Source organism: Apium graveolens, chromosome 6, assembly GCF_009905375.1.
Source record: "Apium graveolens cultivar Ventura chromosome 6, ASM990537v1, whole genome shotgun sequence".
NCBI classification, from domain to species: Eukaryota; Viridiplantae; Streptophyta; class Magnoliopsida; order Apiales; family Apiaceae; genus Apium; species Apium graveolens.
In genome coordinates, this window is record NC_133652.1 from 58943792 (window position 1) to 58958678 (window position 14887).

The 14887-nt window shown below is 31.3% G+C and overlaps 1 protein-coding gene across 1 annotated transcript; it reads right to left on the bottom strand.

The window, feature by feature from the left end:
• Positions 1–7867: 7867 nt before the first annotated feature.
• LOC141665129 (uncharacterized) lies at positions 7868–9142 on the bottom strand. Its single transcript, XM_074471115.1, has one exon. It carries the CDS (start codon positions 9140–9142, stop codon positions 7868–7870), a length of 1275 nt encoding a protein of 424 aa, XP_074327216.1.
• Positions 9143–14887: the final 5745 nt, after the last annotated feature.

The window sequence follows — 14887 nt, forward strand, 5'->3', positions numbered from 1 at the left end:
ACGCATACTATATTATAATCTTAAACAAAGCAATGTGTGAATCAGGATTTCCATAATTAAGGTATTGATTTATGTCAAAATGAAGGAGCATATTTTGAGGTTATTCACGGGAAATATTGTGGGAACTTGTATAATGAAATGGAAAGTAGTTATATTTGGTAAATTTCAATATTGAGTAATGCGGGGAATTTAAAACATATAGTCTGACACTTTATTTTGAATTTAAGGCTGCTCATCATGAATGTTTTGAGTCAAATTTAAGAACTTGTCTTCCCTTGAAAAAATGATATTTTCGCTATACAATTTGAAATTAAACATTTCTTTCCATTATAAAATCTTATGTCCATAAAGAACATTGATTGTCAAATTAAATGGTGTACGACAGGGTCCTTGATAAATAAGAACTACTTTTTAATAAAAGTAGTGCTTCAACCATGCTTCATTAAACGTAGATGATCAGGGTAATATTTAAATATTGTAAACCAAACTTTTATTTATGTGTGATGACACTGATCACAGTTATGAAGGATTAAAAATCAAATACATAGATAACAAATGTTAATAACAGGGTAAAAATATTGTTAAGCAATCGAAATTGCAAATAATGTCACGTGGACAATAACTGTAAAAAATCATTCAGCCATAAGCAAGATGAAAGCTCTGGAAAATACTCAAAGTTGAAGCATTCTATCAACCTTCCTGCAAGCAAAAGTGACATATTCATTAATTAAATTAGGTGGACATAGTTTTAGAGTGATGAATAAGGACAATTCCAAGTCAGCAAAAAGCACTTTGGTATATAAGTAAATAGGATGTTTAACATAGGATGCTAGTTATTGTCAGTACCTTCTTAATTTTTTTGGTAACAGATTTAGCAGAGCCTGGAGTACCATTACCGTCATCACCTTCAGAGTACTATACATGCAAAGACGTTTTAATAAGAAAGTCTGCAAATATTAGTATTCAGCATAGAATACTAAAGAGAACTCAAATGTAACATAACCACATTATAATCTCACTTCAAAACCCATGTTGATGGAATAATCTTCAGACAGAATTGGAGATTCAGAAGGAGTTGGAGTGTACATCGTTGGTTCATATAAATCATCAGCATAAAAGATGTTATCCTCAACAACGTTTGATTTTGTCAGATCGAGCTCAACTGAAATTAGTCTTCGGACTAATGATTTAATCACTTCTGGAAAGGATTTGGAGGAATCCTGAACACCGTTGTAGAAAATAAGAATGCATATGTGGTATAACATGGTGACGCTGCAGCTGTTTTATTTCAACAGTTATTTACCTTATCGTAATCAGAAACCACCTTTGCAGCACTTGTTCCAAGAAATCTTCTAGAAACTCGATCATTCAAAACAATATTACAGAAAAATGTCTCATCTTCGGCAAGGACCATGATACGGAACCTTGAGAAAATAGTTAGCTATTTTTTAAAGACTTTAATTAACAGTATCAAGCCTACAAATATTTCCAATAAATTGAAATAGTTAGGTTACCTCTTCGGAGACACGGGAATGTTTCGAGGACATTTGGTACATTTGAATACTGTTCCAATGCGCTCAACCTCGTAGAGACATTTGTTACATCTATAAAACCACCAATTTGTTTCCTCATCAACCTTAATGATCTTAAAGGTGCAACAAATTCTTTTCTGGGGTACGATGAAAATATAATATTTAACAACAAAAGCAACCATATAAAAAATACCATTTCTGAATATTATATAAATGCAATACCTTGAGGTGATCGTATGTCAGATTCTCATTAAGGTCTTTGAGTGACAATTTTTCAAATAATGTGGGAACCAGTTCAATTTGTTTAGCTTGGAACAATTTGTCTCTTTTCATTATATATCCTTCCTCAAGCAACCTAAACATATTGAATAAATTAATAAATAGAGCAAAACGTCGATAAGGTAATTTGAACTCTATATTTACTTGTTACCTCTGCCTCATATCATTCACAGATTCATCATCAAGATTTATATATAGATGAGTAGATGGTAATGTACCAATCTGAACAGAACCTATATATGGGAATAAAGTTAATTGTTTAATCAGTAAGAATATAACTGTGTAATAGATTTAATTTCATAAGTACTTACTCATAAATGTAGTCACTTTTGTACTTGTTATAATAGCAATGATCAGCTTTTTGGGATTTCCAGCCATCCACTACTAGAAAAAAGACCTTAGACATCGGTTAAAAACCGATGTCTATGTAAAAAATGTATGATGTCTTCGCGACTGATGTTAAATGTATTTTCTCATAGACATCAGTTAAAAACCGATGTCTATGTAATATTACACATCGTTTCTGAAAAATTTGTGATGTCTAATTCATATTGATGTTATATAATTGTGTAATGTCAAGTTCAGAAATATAATATTAGGACGATTAGGCCTATTTAAAACTATAACACACAAGCAATATTTCTAAAATAACATCGATTACAAATAAAAAACCGATGTCTATAACCTATTAGACATCGGTTGTATTCAAAGAACCGATGTTAATTTGAACAATAGACATCGATTGTTTTCTAAATAACCAATGTCAATTTGAACAATATACATCGACTGTCTTTTAAATAACCGATGTTAATATGATAAATAGACATCAGGTGTTTATTTTTGAATTGATGTTATTGCCTTGTTTATATGTGCTAATATCCCTTTATTAACATCGAATATTAGACAATGTATTAACCACAATATTGTAAAAACTTAATTCTCAAAACTCAACCAATACATATATATTATTACTCAACTAAATTCAAGATCAACAAATTCTCAATGTGTACAACTAATATCAAATATGTTTATCATTCTAAACAAAGTACAACTAATATGTAAAATCAACCATATTTCTATTTCTAGTACTCAAGTCATCCCCTTGCAGATTTCCACCTTGCAGATTATATATAATGTTTATCGTTGAACAATACTCTTGCAGCAGACTTTGAATCATAATTAGAGATAAAAGCTGCACAATCTCCACCTTTTGCAGAATATATATGAGCCTGAAATATGACAAACAATCAGTACACTACAAACTAATGAATTTTGCGTAAAGATCTGGAGAAGAAAGATCCGGTTTATTATTTACCTCCTTTGGGTTACTGCTATTGTTACAACTACTGCTTCTACTCCTACTATTCTCTGCCTGGGTCTCCGTGAGAGAGTAGGGGTGAAGGGCATATAGTGGCGTGCAACTAAAGCATCTCGCACAAGCCTATTTACCAAGGTAAATCCACCTGGTTTTCACCCATTTGTATGCCTTGCAGGATAAACAAAGAGCATAGATCCGACTTGGGAAAACAATTTTTTGTCACTGATCCCGTGAAATAGAGCCAGAGGCAATTTTAGTTACTGAAGTTTAAGAATTGCAAAAGCTTCTGTACAGAATGCAGAGGAAGATTAAGTTTTACTTATAAATTATAAAAATAAATTGATTGCTTATAAATTATAACAATAAATTGATTGCTTATAAATTATAACAATAAATTGATTGCTTAATCCATTATTTATCTCTGTATCGCACGACATAAAGGTTTGGCCTTTAAGTAACGACATAAAAATAGGAATGCTGATAGTCTATTACCATTGTCTGTGACCTCTAATCAATCTAGTACATTTATAATTAAAACATTAATCTATATGCCACTCTAAGGGGAAGAGGCAGATTACAGTAACAAGTGGATATGTACAAAAAACAATAACCAAAAAGAGAACAAAAGGAAAACTAATTTATTATTTTCCACAAAGATATGCGATACATCATCTTCCAGCCTAGACATCTCTCTATGATTTGTAGAGCCTTTCTTATCAATTACAAACAAATATAAATAAAAGTGTAGCGAAGTAATATATGGAACTTACCTTATTACGAACACTGCAGCATCCAGTAAATTGGAGTGTGGCTCCTAACAAAGAATCAATAACACTTCCGGATAGTCCTGCCAGGGTAGAAAGGGGTATCACCAGTAGCTGATTCAGGGATTTATCAAACATACAATTTGTTGTGAAAAACCCCATCAAAATAAAAGTCATCCCAATGATGCTTCCTGCTGCAGCAGCAGCTATAAGTCCTGCTTTTGTCACTCCACCATTTGTTCCCCTTCGAACTGGCTGATAATAGTGGAGGAAGTGAGGAACATAATTAAGACACAGAATGTAAACAAGCAAACAAAGGGACTGGGAAACTAAATGCAACTATTATCTACATGGTCGTATAATTACTAGAAAGTTTGAACAATATGAAATTTTAAAATGACTGCAAGCAAATGCTATATTTAACTAAGAGAGTATTGCGAAAGAGATTTATATCTTAAGCCACTCGCCATTTGCTATATTGTTACAATAACTACTGTAACAATAGCCATCTGCAACACCGCCATTTCATTCAAGTAACAAGTTAATTACTTAAGTCGATAACACCGAGAAATATGCAAAAATGGAAGTAATTCAAATCCAAAATTATAACCTTAAATGGCTCATTGTCTATTCTGAAGCTAATGCCTGGAACATACTTTAGCCAAACAGGAAACCCTCTGAACAAATTTACAAAAAAACATACATCTCATTAAAACAACTTCACAATTTAATTTTCACCGACACATGCATCAGAATAAACAAAATAAGATCTAAAACAACTATATACAGTACCCAAAATTCCATTCGGCATAAACATAAGGCCCGACTCGAAGATTCGCATAAAGCCTGCTTTCTGTACTCTCTTTAGAAACCTAACTAGATCATATCTCCCCTCAAAATTGTACTGAAATTAAATAGAAACATATTATAGATCTTAAAGTAAAAAATGGAAACAATGTAAAAGAACCAATTACTAGAAATAGAGAGAAAAGTAAAGTACATTGCCAGGAGAAGGCTCATGAACATTCCAAAACATATATGTTTCAATAACATCAATGCCTCCATCTTTAGTTTAAAAGATTTGAGCGTATGCATTGACAATACTGGAAGCCAGCTGGTGAAGCAAAAAAAATTATTACTACATACAAACGGATAAAATGATCTTCCATTTGAGTTTCAACTACTTTAATAAAATGTCAAACGGGCATCAAGAATCTTAAAGAAGATGCTCAGTTGGTAAACACAGGAGAGAAAAGCAAAAAGGTTCGTATCCTTGATACAGATACACCAAAATATTCCAGATTTTTCATATTCATATTAGAGAAAGCTATCACCAAGCTATTTACTAAACCAAGAAAACATGAATTACGGGAATGGAAATAATTTTGACAGTATATCTAATCATTGAAAAGGCTATGTGACCTGGAGTAATTGTTATTACTCGTATAATTAGTACCCGAATAAACAAGTGGAGAGAGATGGATTTCTGGTGGGCATACGAAAGGGAGACGGACAAATTAAACCTAATTGAACAAACAAACCTAATTGAGCAAACAAACCTCTTCAAAAATTAGGGTTTCTCGTATATGGGATTTGATTAATTGAAGGTGTTCTTCAATTTGGGGTTTAATTGAGACCCTATATACTTACAATCAACTGATATATTGTCTGTGTGAGAGAGAGAGAGATGGAAGAGAGAGAGGGAGAGAAGCGGAGAGATGGAAGAGAGAGAGAGTGAAAGAACCAGAGAGAACAGAGAGAGCTCAGAGAGAGAGAGTAGAGAGAGTGAGAGTGAGAGTGAGAGAGAGAGAAAGAGAGAAGAAAAGGAATTAGGGGGAAAACAGGTTTTTTTGGTTAAGGGGGGAATATTTGGGGAATAATGGGGGGAAAGTTTCCGCGTGTTTTTTTTAATTTTTTTAAGTTAACCATCGACAACGGTTGTAAAATACAACCGATGTCTATAAAACAAAGTCATCGGTTATATAGAAAACCGATGTCTAACTAACGTTTCTCAGTTTTGAAAAATAACTATAGACAACGGTTATTTTCTCAACCGATGTCTAATATAAGCAGTAACATCGGTTTTAAAATAACCGATGTCTAAAAAAACTTTAACATCGGTCGTCTGAGTAACCGATGTCTAAGGACCGATGTCTATTGACAGAATTCTAGTAGTGATCTCGTTGTTGAAAGACACAGCAAGATCACCCGAAACAGTAACTTTGTGGGCATTACTACAAAATAGGTTTAGATATCATATATGTTAATAATCTATTAGCAATATGCGGTGTATATGCGTAATTACACTACTGATCACATATACATATGCACATTACTTTGAATCACATATTCTAAACTTCACAATGTCCCTATCTCCGTATCGAGTATGAAACTTGTTAAAACCTTCATACTCCTCCACAACTCCAATAATATCTATTTAACACAAAATTTATTTACACAATATTAAAGTAGGTTGTCTTATATTTGTAGGAGAATTGTTCCATATGAGTTAATTATGATAATATCGAGTTAAAAGAGTGCATTACCAGACTTATTGCAAATTCAGGCTGCTGTTGAGGAAGACATTTATTTGCTTCTGCAAACAAATCTCCCAGATCTAAAAACTCAAACTTTTGCGAAGGGATCATGCCATCATAATCAGCAGTCCTCACAGTAGTGGAGCCTGTAAATCTGATGCAGAAGGTTGACTACACAGGCTTCAAGTTTCCAACATGATCTTTAACTACAAACTGGTCAAAAACATAGACACCGCCTTCCACAATTTTCGTGCTGAATCCATTCCAAAATGTTATGATAGGCAAAGGCATGAACATGGTTATCCTATATTTAGATAATTTAAATGACATAAATATATAATACTGGAAAAAAGGATTGACAACAAATAACGCAAAGATGAATAAATTTAAAACATACATCATCGTCAAGGAGAATAAGATTGTAGTCTTTCAATGAGTTCATCTCTAAAGTCATGTTAGCCCATATCCTGGTAACCCTGACCTTAATTTTCCAGTTAGTGCTTGCCTTGTTGAGATTGGATAGACGATCAAATGATTCCATTGAAAAAGATCACTATAAGAAGAGCATGAAAAAAGTTCATTCAAAAATTTAATAACAACTCAGCAGGTAAGATATTTATACATTCAATATTCTAAGAACTGTATAAATCGCTTAAAGAATTGAAGATCTTATAAAATGGTTGAACTCTTGAGAGAAAAAAAGGATGATGCTTAGAAAATGACAAAACTCCTGTAAAAATGTTGAAAATATATTTAACCAGCAAGGCATTAGGGAGATGACAACAATTTAGCTCGAAATTGATAGTGCAAATCTATTCTTTTAATTGAGAATTAGAGTAATATCCCGGTTTAATTTGCTGATAATTCTTAAAGTAAGAGTTTGATGTGATTATGACAACTAACCACCCTTATCATTTGGGTTTTTGCCAACAGAAAAAAGGAAAACTGAATTCCAATTCCTAATAAAATATGTACGGTATATAAACAATTAAGAAAATCTTCCTAATCAAACAGATTATACATATTTTTAATAGACAAAATAATTGGAAATTTATTGTTTATATTATGTTCATAGACGGATTCAGTAAAAAAAGTATAACATTTTGGATGTTGAACTCACACCATTGATATTTCAAACACAATAAATCCAAAGTTAAGAAGGAAATATAGAAAAATGTTACAGGAAGTTCTTAATATGTCATGTCAATTGTCTACACTTGGAAGATTGTAAAATACTTCCTCAAAAACTATATTATTTGTGATATATGTGCTAATACCATCACAACTATCTATGAGAATATGGAGGCCTTCAGGTCGTGTCACTCTGGATATAGCAGCATAAATGTGTCTGTGCGAGAAATCTGCTTTAGGAAGGTAAAGCCCAACCGTATCAAGTGATTGTCCCTGACTTTTGTTAATCGTCATGGCATAACATATTTAAATTGGAAACTGAACGCATTTAAATTCAAACGGCCAGTTCGTGTCACTTGGAATCATCTCAATTCTAGGTATTAGATGTTTCATTCCAATATGAGAGCCACACAAAATCTCACATTCAATACTGTTCTTCCTACAGGATTTCACAATCATTCTTGTACCATTGCATAATCCCATGATCTGGTTTAAGTTTCTCATAAGCATGACGACAACTCCTACCTTTAATTTTAACTCATGCTTAGGAATGCAAGGCATATTGATAGAGTTTAGATACTCAACTGGAAAAGCGGATCTGAAATCATTATCATCATCACCTGCATCATCAATTGAATCCTGACTCAGATAAGTGTAAACCATGCCATGAATTTTTTCAACTATCATTGTATTAATCTCATCCACCACGATATTGGTAGGTGTGAGTATGGCCCTTGATCTGAGGTATTCATGTGAAGAGATATTTTGTATAAAATCTGGGTACGTCACTTCAAAAAGCTTCTGGATTGGATCTCCGGACGTATGAACGATACATTGATCAGGAATCTTTATTAACATTTCACCAATGTCTGGACTTGGAGAAATATTGGTTTCTTTGCCATCACCGACAGCAAGCTGCCACTTGCTAAAGTCCGCAATGGTTTTGTTCCCCAAATCACTATTTCCTGCATTAAGCCACATGTTTTGCTTCAATAAAAATACTTCACAGGATTCCCAAAGCTTGGATTTATTGAGGGTAGAGCAGACAACTTCAGCCCTTGATGCTTTTGGAATGACAGGAAGTATCTGCCTAAAATCTCCACCAAAAACAATGGTTATACCACCAAATGGCTTTTTAGCTTTGGTTTTATCAATAGTATACATAATATCTCTCAAGGATCGATCAACGCATTCAAAAGCATGACGATGTTGCATAGGAGCCTCATCCCAAATTATTAAATCAGTTCGCTGAAGTAGCTCAGAAATATCAGTCCCGTGTCTTAAACCGGCAGAACAATTTTCATCAAGCTTGAGTGGAATGTGAAAGCGGGAGTGTGCGGTTCTTCCACCAGGAAGCAACACAGCAGCTATACCACATGAGGCAACAGAAAGCACAATCTTATGCTCTGATCGTAATTGACAACACAGTGTCTGCAACAAGAAAGTCTTTCCACATCCTCCACTTCCGTAAACAAAGAAAACACCACCTTTTTTCTGGTTGATATTGTCAAGAATGGAATCATAGACTATCTTCTGTTCATCATTGAGAAGACTATGATTTCTTGTGTGGATTCTCTTCATTTATTCTATATCATAGGATGTTTCGTCAAGAATTAGTCTATTCTTGTGTGAATTTTTTATATATTTTATAGATAGATTGACATAAAAGAAGTGAAATGGCCTCAACGACGTTTAGTCGATAAACATGAATTGTATATGGAACCAAAATAAAGTGTGAAAAGTGATGCGCCTTAGTTTTTGTGCAAAGATTAAGAGAAGTCTCCTGAAGGCATATATAAACAAAATTTCTTGATGGTTTGTAGACATGGAAATCATTTCGCGTACTTTCGTATTAGCTGTATCGAACACATAATATGGCTTTTTACTGAAACTAGACCTGACAATTCATTCGTTTCATATACTTTCGTATCGTGTACTTTTGTATTTCGTGTAGATAATGCCAAATCAAATCCCAACCCATTAAAGATTTGTTCGGTTTCGTGTTCGTGTCCTTTATTTCGTTTAAGTTTCCTGTCGTGTTCATGTAAATTTTGAATAAAATAGAAATTAAGATAAATAAATAAAAATATTTAAATATTACATTTTTACTAGTCGAGTTTTTAAATCAATATGGCATAAATAATCAATTTTGGTCAAAACTTGTGAAAATTAAATTTGAAACTATTTTGTATTTATTTTATGTAAATATTATATTCAAAAAATTATTTAAAAACATGTATTTATGTAATTTTAAATAGGTATTCACTTTGTGTATTTTTGTTTCGTGTCATGTACCTAAAGGTAAACTCAAAACGGATAATAAATTTATCTGTATAATTTATGTTCATATACTTTCATGTTCGTGAACCACAAAGGTCAACCCGAATCAGTTATTTTCATGTCTTGTACGAAATTGCCAACTCTACCTGAAATAATTGAACCAAATGTAGGGTCTTTTACACCTCTACACGTCCCGTCTTTTTACACATATACTCGTTGAGCACACTCAACTAAATGCTTAATTGGTTAAGCTTTAGAACCTTGACTAAGAATAATGCTATCAATAGAACTGAGTCACATAGAATAAAGAAGTTGGACACTAATTGCATTTCAATTTCTCTCCACTTGTTAGTTACAAACAAATACCGTGAAACATAAATTTAAAATTAAATTACATTGTAGAATGAAGAGTGCATGTATATGAATTAATAAAATACTAATTAGCAACTAAGCTCACCTTTATTAGGCTCAAATCATCATCCCAAGAATTGAAATATTTTGGCTGTAAAATATATTTAAATTGTTAGATATTTTCGTTAAATTAACACATATATTAAAGAAGTAGAATATGAAACTGCCGATAGTAGTAGGTTGTAATGGATAAATGCGACGAAGGCACGCCTGGAGAGATCACATAGTAGCTAAGTTATCTGTAAGAAAAGTGGGCCCCAATTTGATTTATCTTGTGATGACGACATTTTGGTACAAAAAGGATGACATTTTGGTAAAAAAGGTATAGGATAATTTAATTAGCGAAAAAAGGTACAAGAGAATTTGAGTAGGAATATGTCACACGTCGGCATCACCAGCAGCATTCTTATCTTGTTCGTATAAATTTGTTTTTTATTCACCTATAAATAAATTATTTTTCAGCTTTTATTTCTTCATATAATTTGTTTATAATAATTAAATCTATAGTATGATAGATAGGTATGTGTTGTAAGTTTGTAACAAAAAGCAAAATCGTGAGGGCCACATCAACTAAATCTTTTCACTAGGTTCTACAGAAGTTTTTCAAAAATATTTATAATAAATTTTGAACTGCGTGAGTTGAAGAAATGATATGAAAGTGAAAACAAATTTTTCTATATTCGTCAATGATCAATTGACTATACATTCTATAACTTAAAATTTTATTATTGTAAGATTGGATAGGGACCAGAGCTGACCGAAAATTTGTGTTGACGAATATAATAGTTTAATTTTTATTCGATTATATATTATAATACTATGATTTTATTACTTACGCATAAACATAATTATTATTTTATTTTATTAAAGAAGTGTTATTGAGCCCTGATCTTAAACACAACTATAAATATATAAGAAGTAATATTAAAAATTACTATTCACTCAAATTATATTGTGCGGAGTGAAATGTTAACAAGTTAATCCGTGAAATTTTGTTGAATTACAAATCTTGTTTGTTGAGATCCGAAAAAAATTATTAATATTATTATGTCATTACTTATGTATAGACAAAATTATTGTTTATTTTGGAAGAAGTGTTGGTCATCTTAAACACACCTGTGAATATTTTATAAGTATAATATTAAAAAATTTTCATTCACTCAATTTACAAATGTGCGAGGTGAATGGTTATCAAACTACAATGTAAAATTTTTTCGAATTGCAAATTCTATTATACATGTACGAGGTAAAATTTCATTGTATTGCAAATCCTATTTTTTGAAATGTGAAATTAATTGCGCAAATTATACTCGTTGAAATCTGAACAATACTTCATGATATACAAATTTTATTTTAAGCATCTTACACCAAAATCAAATGGAAGGATTTAACATTAATTTAAAGACAATGACTTTAAAGATTTAAATAAATTTGGATATCACTTTATCAAATTAAAATAACTAAAGTATTTGCAAAACCAAGCAAAATCTCTTATCAAAGTCTAATGTGATTTATATGAATGAAAATGTCACTACTAAAGGTGGAAGTCTAAACCATCTGCTTCGTAAATATCATATATTATCTTAGATGATAGTTATTTATTATATACTTTGGCGATAACATGACGCAAATTTAGCAAAACTATCAAAATGAAGTTTAGTTGATAAACATGAATTATATATGAAACCAACATAAAGTGCAGAAAGTGAGGCGGCGTATCTTGTTTGCGTACAAAGGTTAGTACATGCAAGTTATATATATGAACAAAATTCTTTTATAATTTCTAGACATAATAATTATTTCGTATCTTGTACCTTTGTTAAAAAATGAAAGAGAATGACATGAAAATTCAGAGCATACAATAGTACCTTTATTACGTAGCATTTATTTATATTACAATTTTCACAATGTAAGAGATTTGCAGTGTACACATTCTACCTCATTGTTATTTTAATTTCATAACAGAAATGTACTGAAAAAATATCCAAACGAGCACCAATTGAAATACAACTACATGCTTCCTCTGTTCACACAGTTCACACAAAACGGCGTAACAATGACATAATCGAAATATGAAATACGACATTATGCTATAGTAGTCTATACGGGCGAAATAGATTTTATTACGGGAGTATTGGTGTCGTCCTTGCTTAGTACAAACAGCTCCAGCTCCTTTTCAGTCATTTCCCTTCGTTTTTTTGCCTTGTGAGCTTTCATGAACTCCTCCATGCACTGAAGGAAAACATTTTCATTGTCCGCAAAATTACAATGTATGTGTATACTGCAATTTGTTATATGAAGTGATTAGTGTATGGTTAACATACCTTCTGCTTCATCCTCTTTGTCGCTATTTGATTACGTATGCACTAATCAATAAGAGAAGTAAAATAATTATACCAATTCGTTTTACAGAACCAAAGTTGTAGTCAGAGTCTTACTTGTCAAAACATGTTACAATCCTGCATTCTCTTCTTTTATAACCTGTAGTTCTGCTTCCAAATCACATTTATGAGCCTTGCCAATATGAAATTATGAAAACAAACATTTAAAACAGACTTGGATATGTATAGAAGCCATCTATTTCAAAATAAAATCCATAATTTCATTCTAATCTTCTTCTCATTATCATTTGTATATGTATAGAAGCCATGTATTTTCTTAAATCGTTAGGATTACTCATTTAATTAGTATTTTACTCAGATTTCTATACACCAAATTATAATTACAATTTCAATTTCATCTGTAAGATTTTTATCATCTGTATTTGATTTTATTTTCATATTTTGCTGTTTGTTTAGGTTCGACTAAGGCGAAGAAAAATTGTTTGGGATCAAAAATTACATTTAGCTCAACCAAATCAGGTAAAAATTCTTAAACCTCGAGCAATTATACAAATTTATTTTTTAAGGTTTACATGTTTGATGAAATTTCTAAGAGAGGTTATTTTTATCCTCGGGCTCAATTTTGTTCCTAACGATATTTTACCATGTTTGTATTTTTATATGTATCTAATTTGTTTATTATATAGATTTTTATTGATTAATGTTTGATATTTATGTAGTGTTGATTCTCAATATTCGAAATGAGTATGGAGACACTCTTGCTCATTCAGAGCATTTGTAGATGGGTGATGATTGTTGATCGAATTTTCTGTGCGTGCTTGTATAAAATATTCAAATGTTAATCAAATTTTCGAATTTCTATTCTGCTAGATTTCTGCTCCATAGATGAAACAGTTAAGTTATTCATCTCTCTCGATCATGGATTATAAATTGCGATACTGATTTCTGACACGATGGATGTTATTTTGATAGTGTTTGATAATAGTTCTCACCGAAGTCTCTTTTTTTCCTATCATATTTGTTCTAGTAACACGTATGATGAAAGGGTAAAGTTATCTAAATTAGCTACAAATTTCAGTCATATTTATGATTTTTTTTCAGGACAACGAATAGAATAAGGAGATGTATTGGAGTATTCTCTATTTTGTATTGGTTTTTCACCAATTCACGATAACTATATCTCAAGCTACAAAGTTGTATAATTGTTCATAAGTTGTGTTTCTATAAAACTACATTAAACTATTTTTTTATAGTTAGCATATTGATGTATAAAAAATATTTATTATGTATCGTAATTACTGATCAAAGTTCATAATTTATTTTGTTAGTTTACAAAATATCAGTTTAATGAGTTTTTAATTAGTGAACGATGATTTTGTTTACATTTTCTCATCTATTTCTTAGACCAGTTTTGTTGTTATTAATTGAAATTTATAATTTTTATACTGTAGTGTTGATGCATATATTTTTTGATTCTTTTCTCGATCAAATCTCAGATTCTTGTTTTGTATTTTACTCAGGTTTCTGTGTCCATATCTTATATGATAATTTTTCAGTTGTGTTAGTTGGAAGACTGAAGCACTGGAATCCAATATGGAGAAATGACATGCATTAGTCTGGAAACTGGATGAAGAAAGCAAAATTCCGAGTGACTTTCATTTTACCGATGTGAAGATTCTAGACCAGTACATCATTGATCAGGTAATTTATCTTTGGTTTTTGATTTTTTGGATATGAAGATTTATTGGACTTTTTTAAGGTGAATTAGGCTGATTCATGTTGAAGTTATAGTTATCTAAAAATTATATGAGCACAAGTAAGAAAGGCTACATTTAACTGACTGAATTTAAGAAACCACATTGTTATTCCCTAACAATACAACAAGAATTATAGAAGGGGGGGTTGAATGTAATTCTGGGTTCTTTTTGAGATTTTTAAAATTGTTCTAACTCAATAATATTTAAGTGTTTGATTTGCAAAGTGCGGAATAAGAGAATTGTATAAATCAAAACACAAGTAATAAAAACACAAGTCTTTAAAACTTTCTGGTGGATTTGAATGTATCCACCATATATATATATATATATATATATATATATATATATATATATATATATATATATATATATATATATATATATATACATATATATATATCGAGAAAACCCTGTGAAGCTTGAATAGCTTACAGCTGCCTTTTACAAGTGAACAAACAAACTACTGAGAAATTTGTAATAGTTACAACCTTATCTATTTCTCTTCTAAAATTTGTTTGCTTAGTTATTTATTCTAC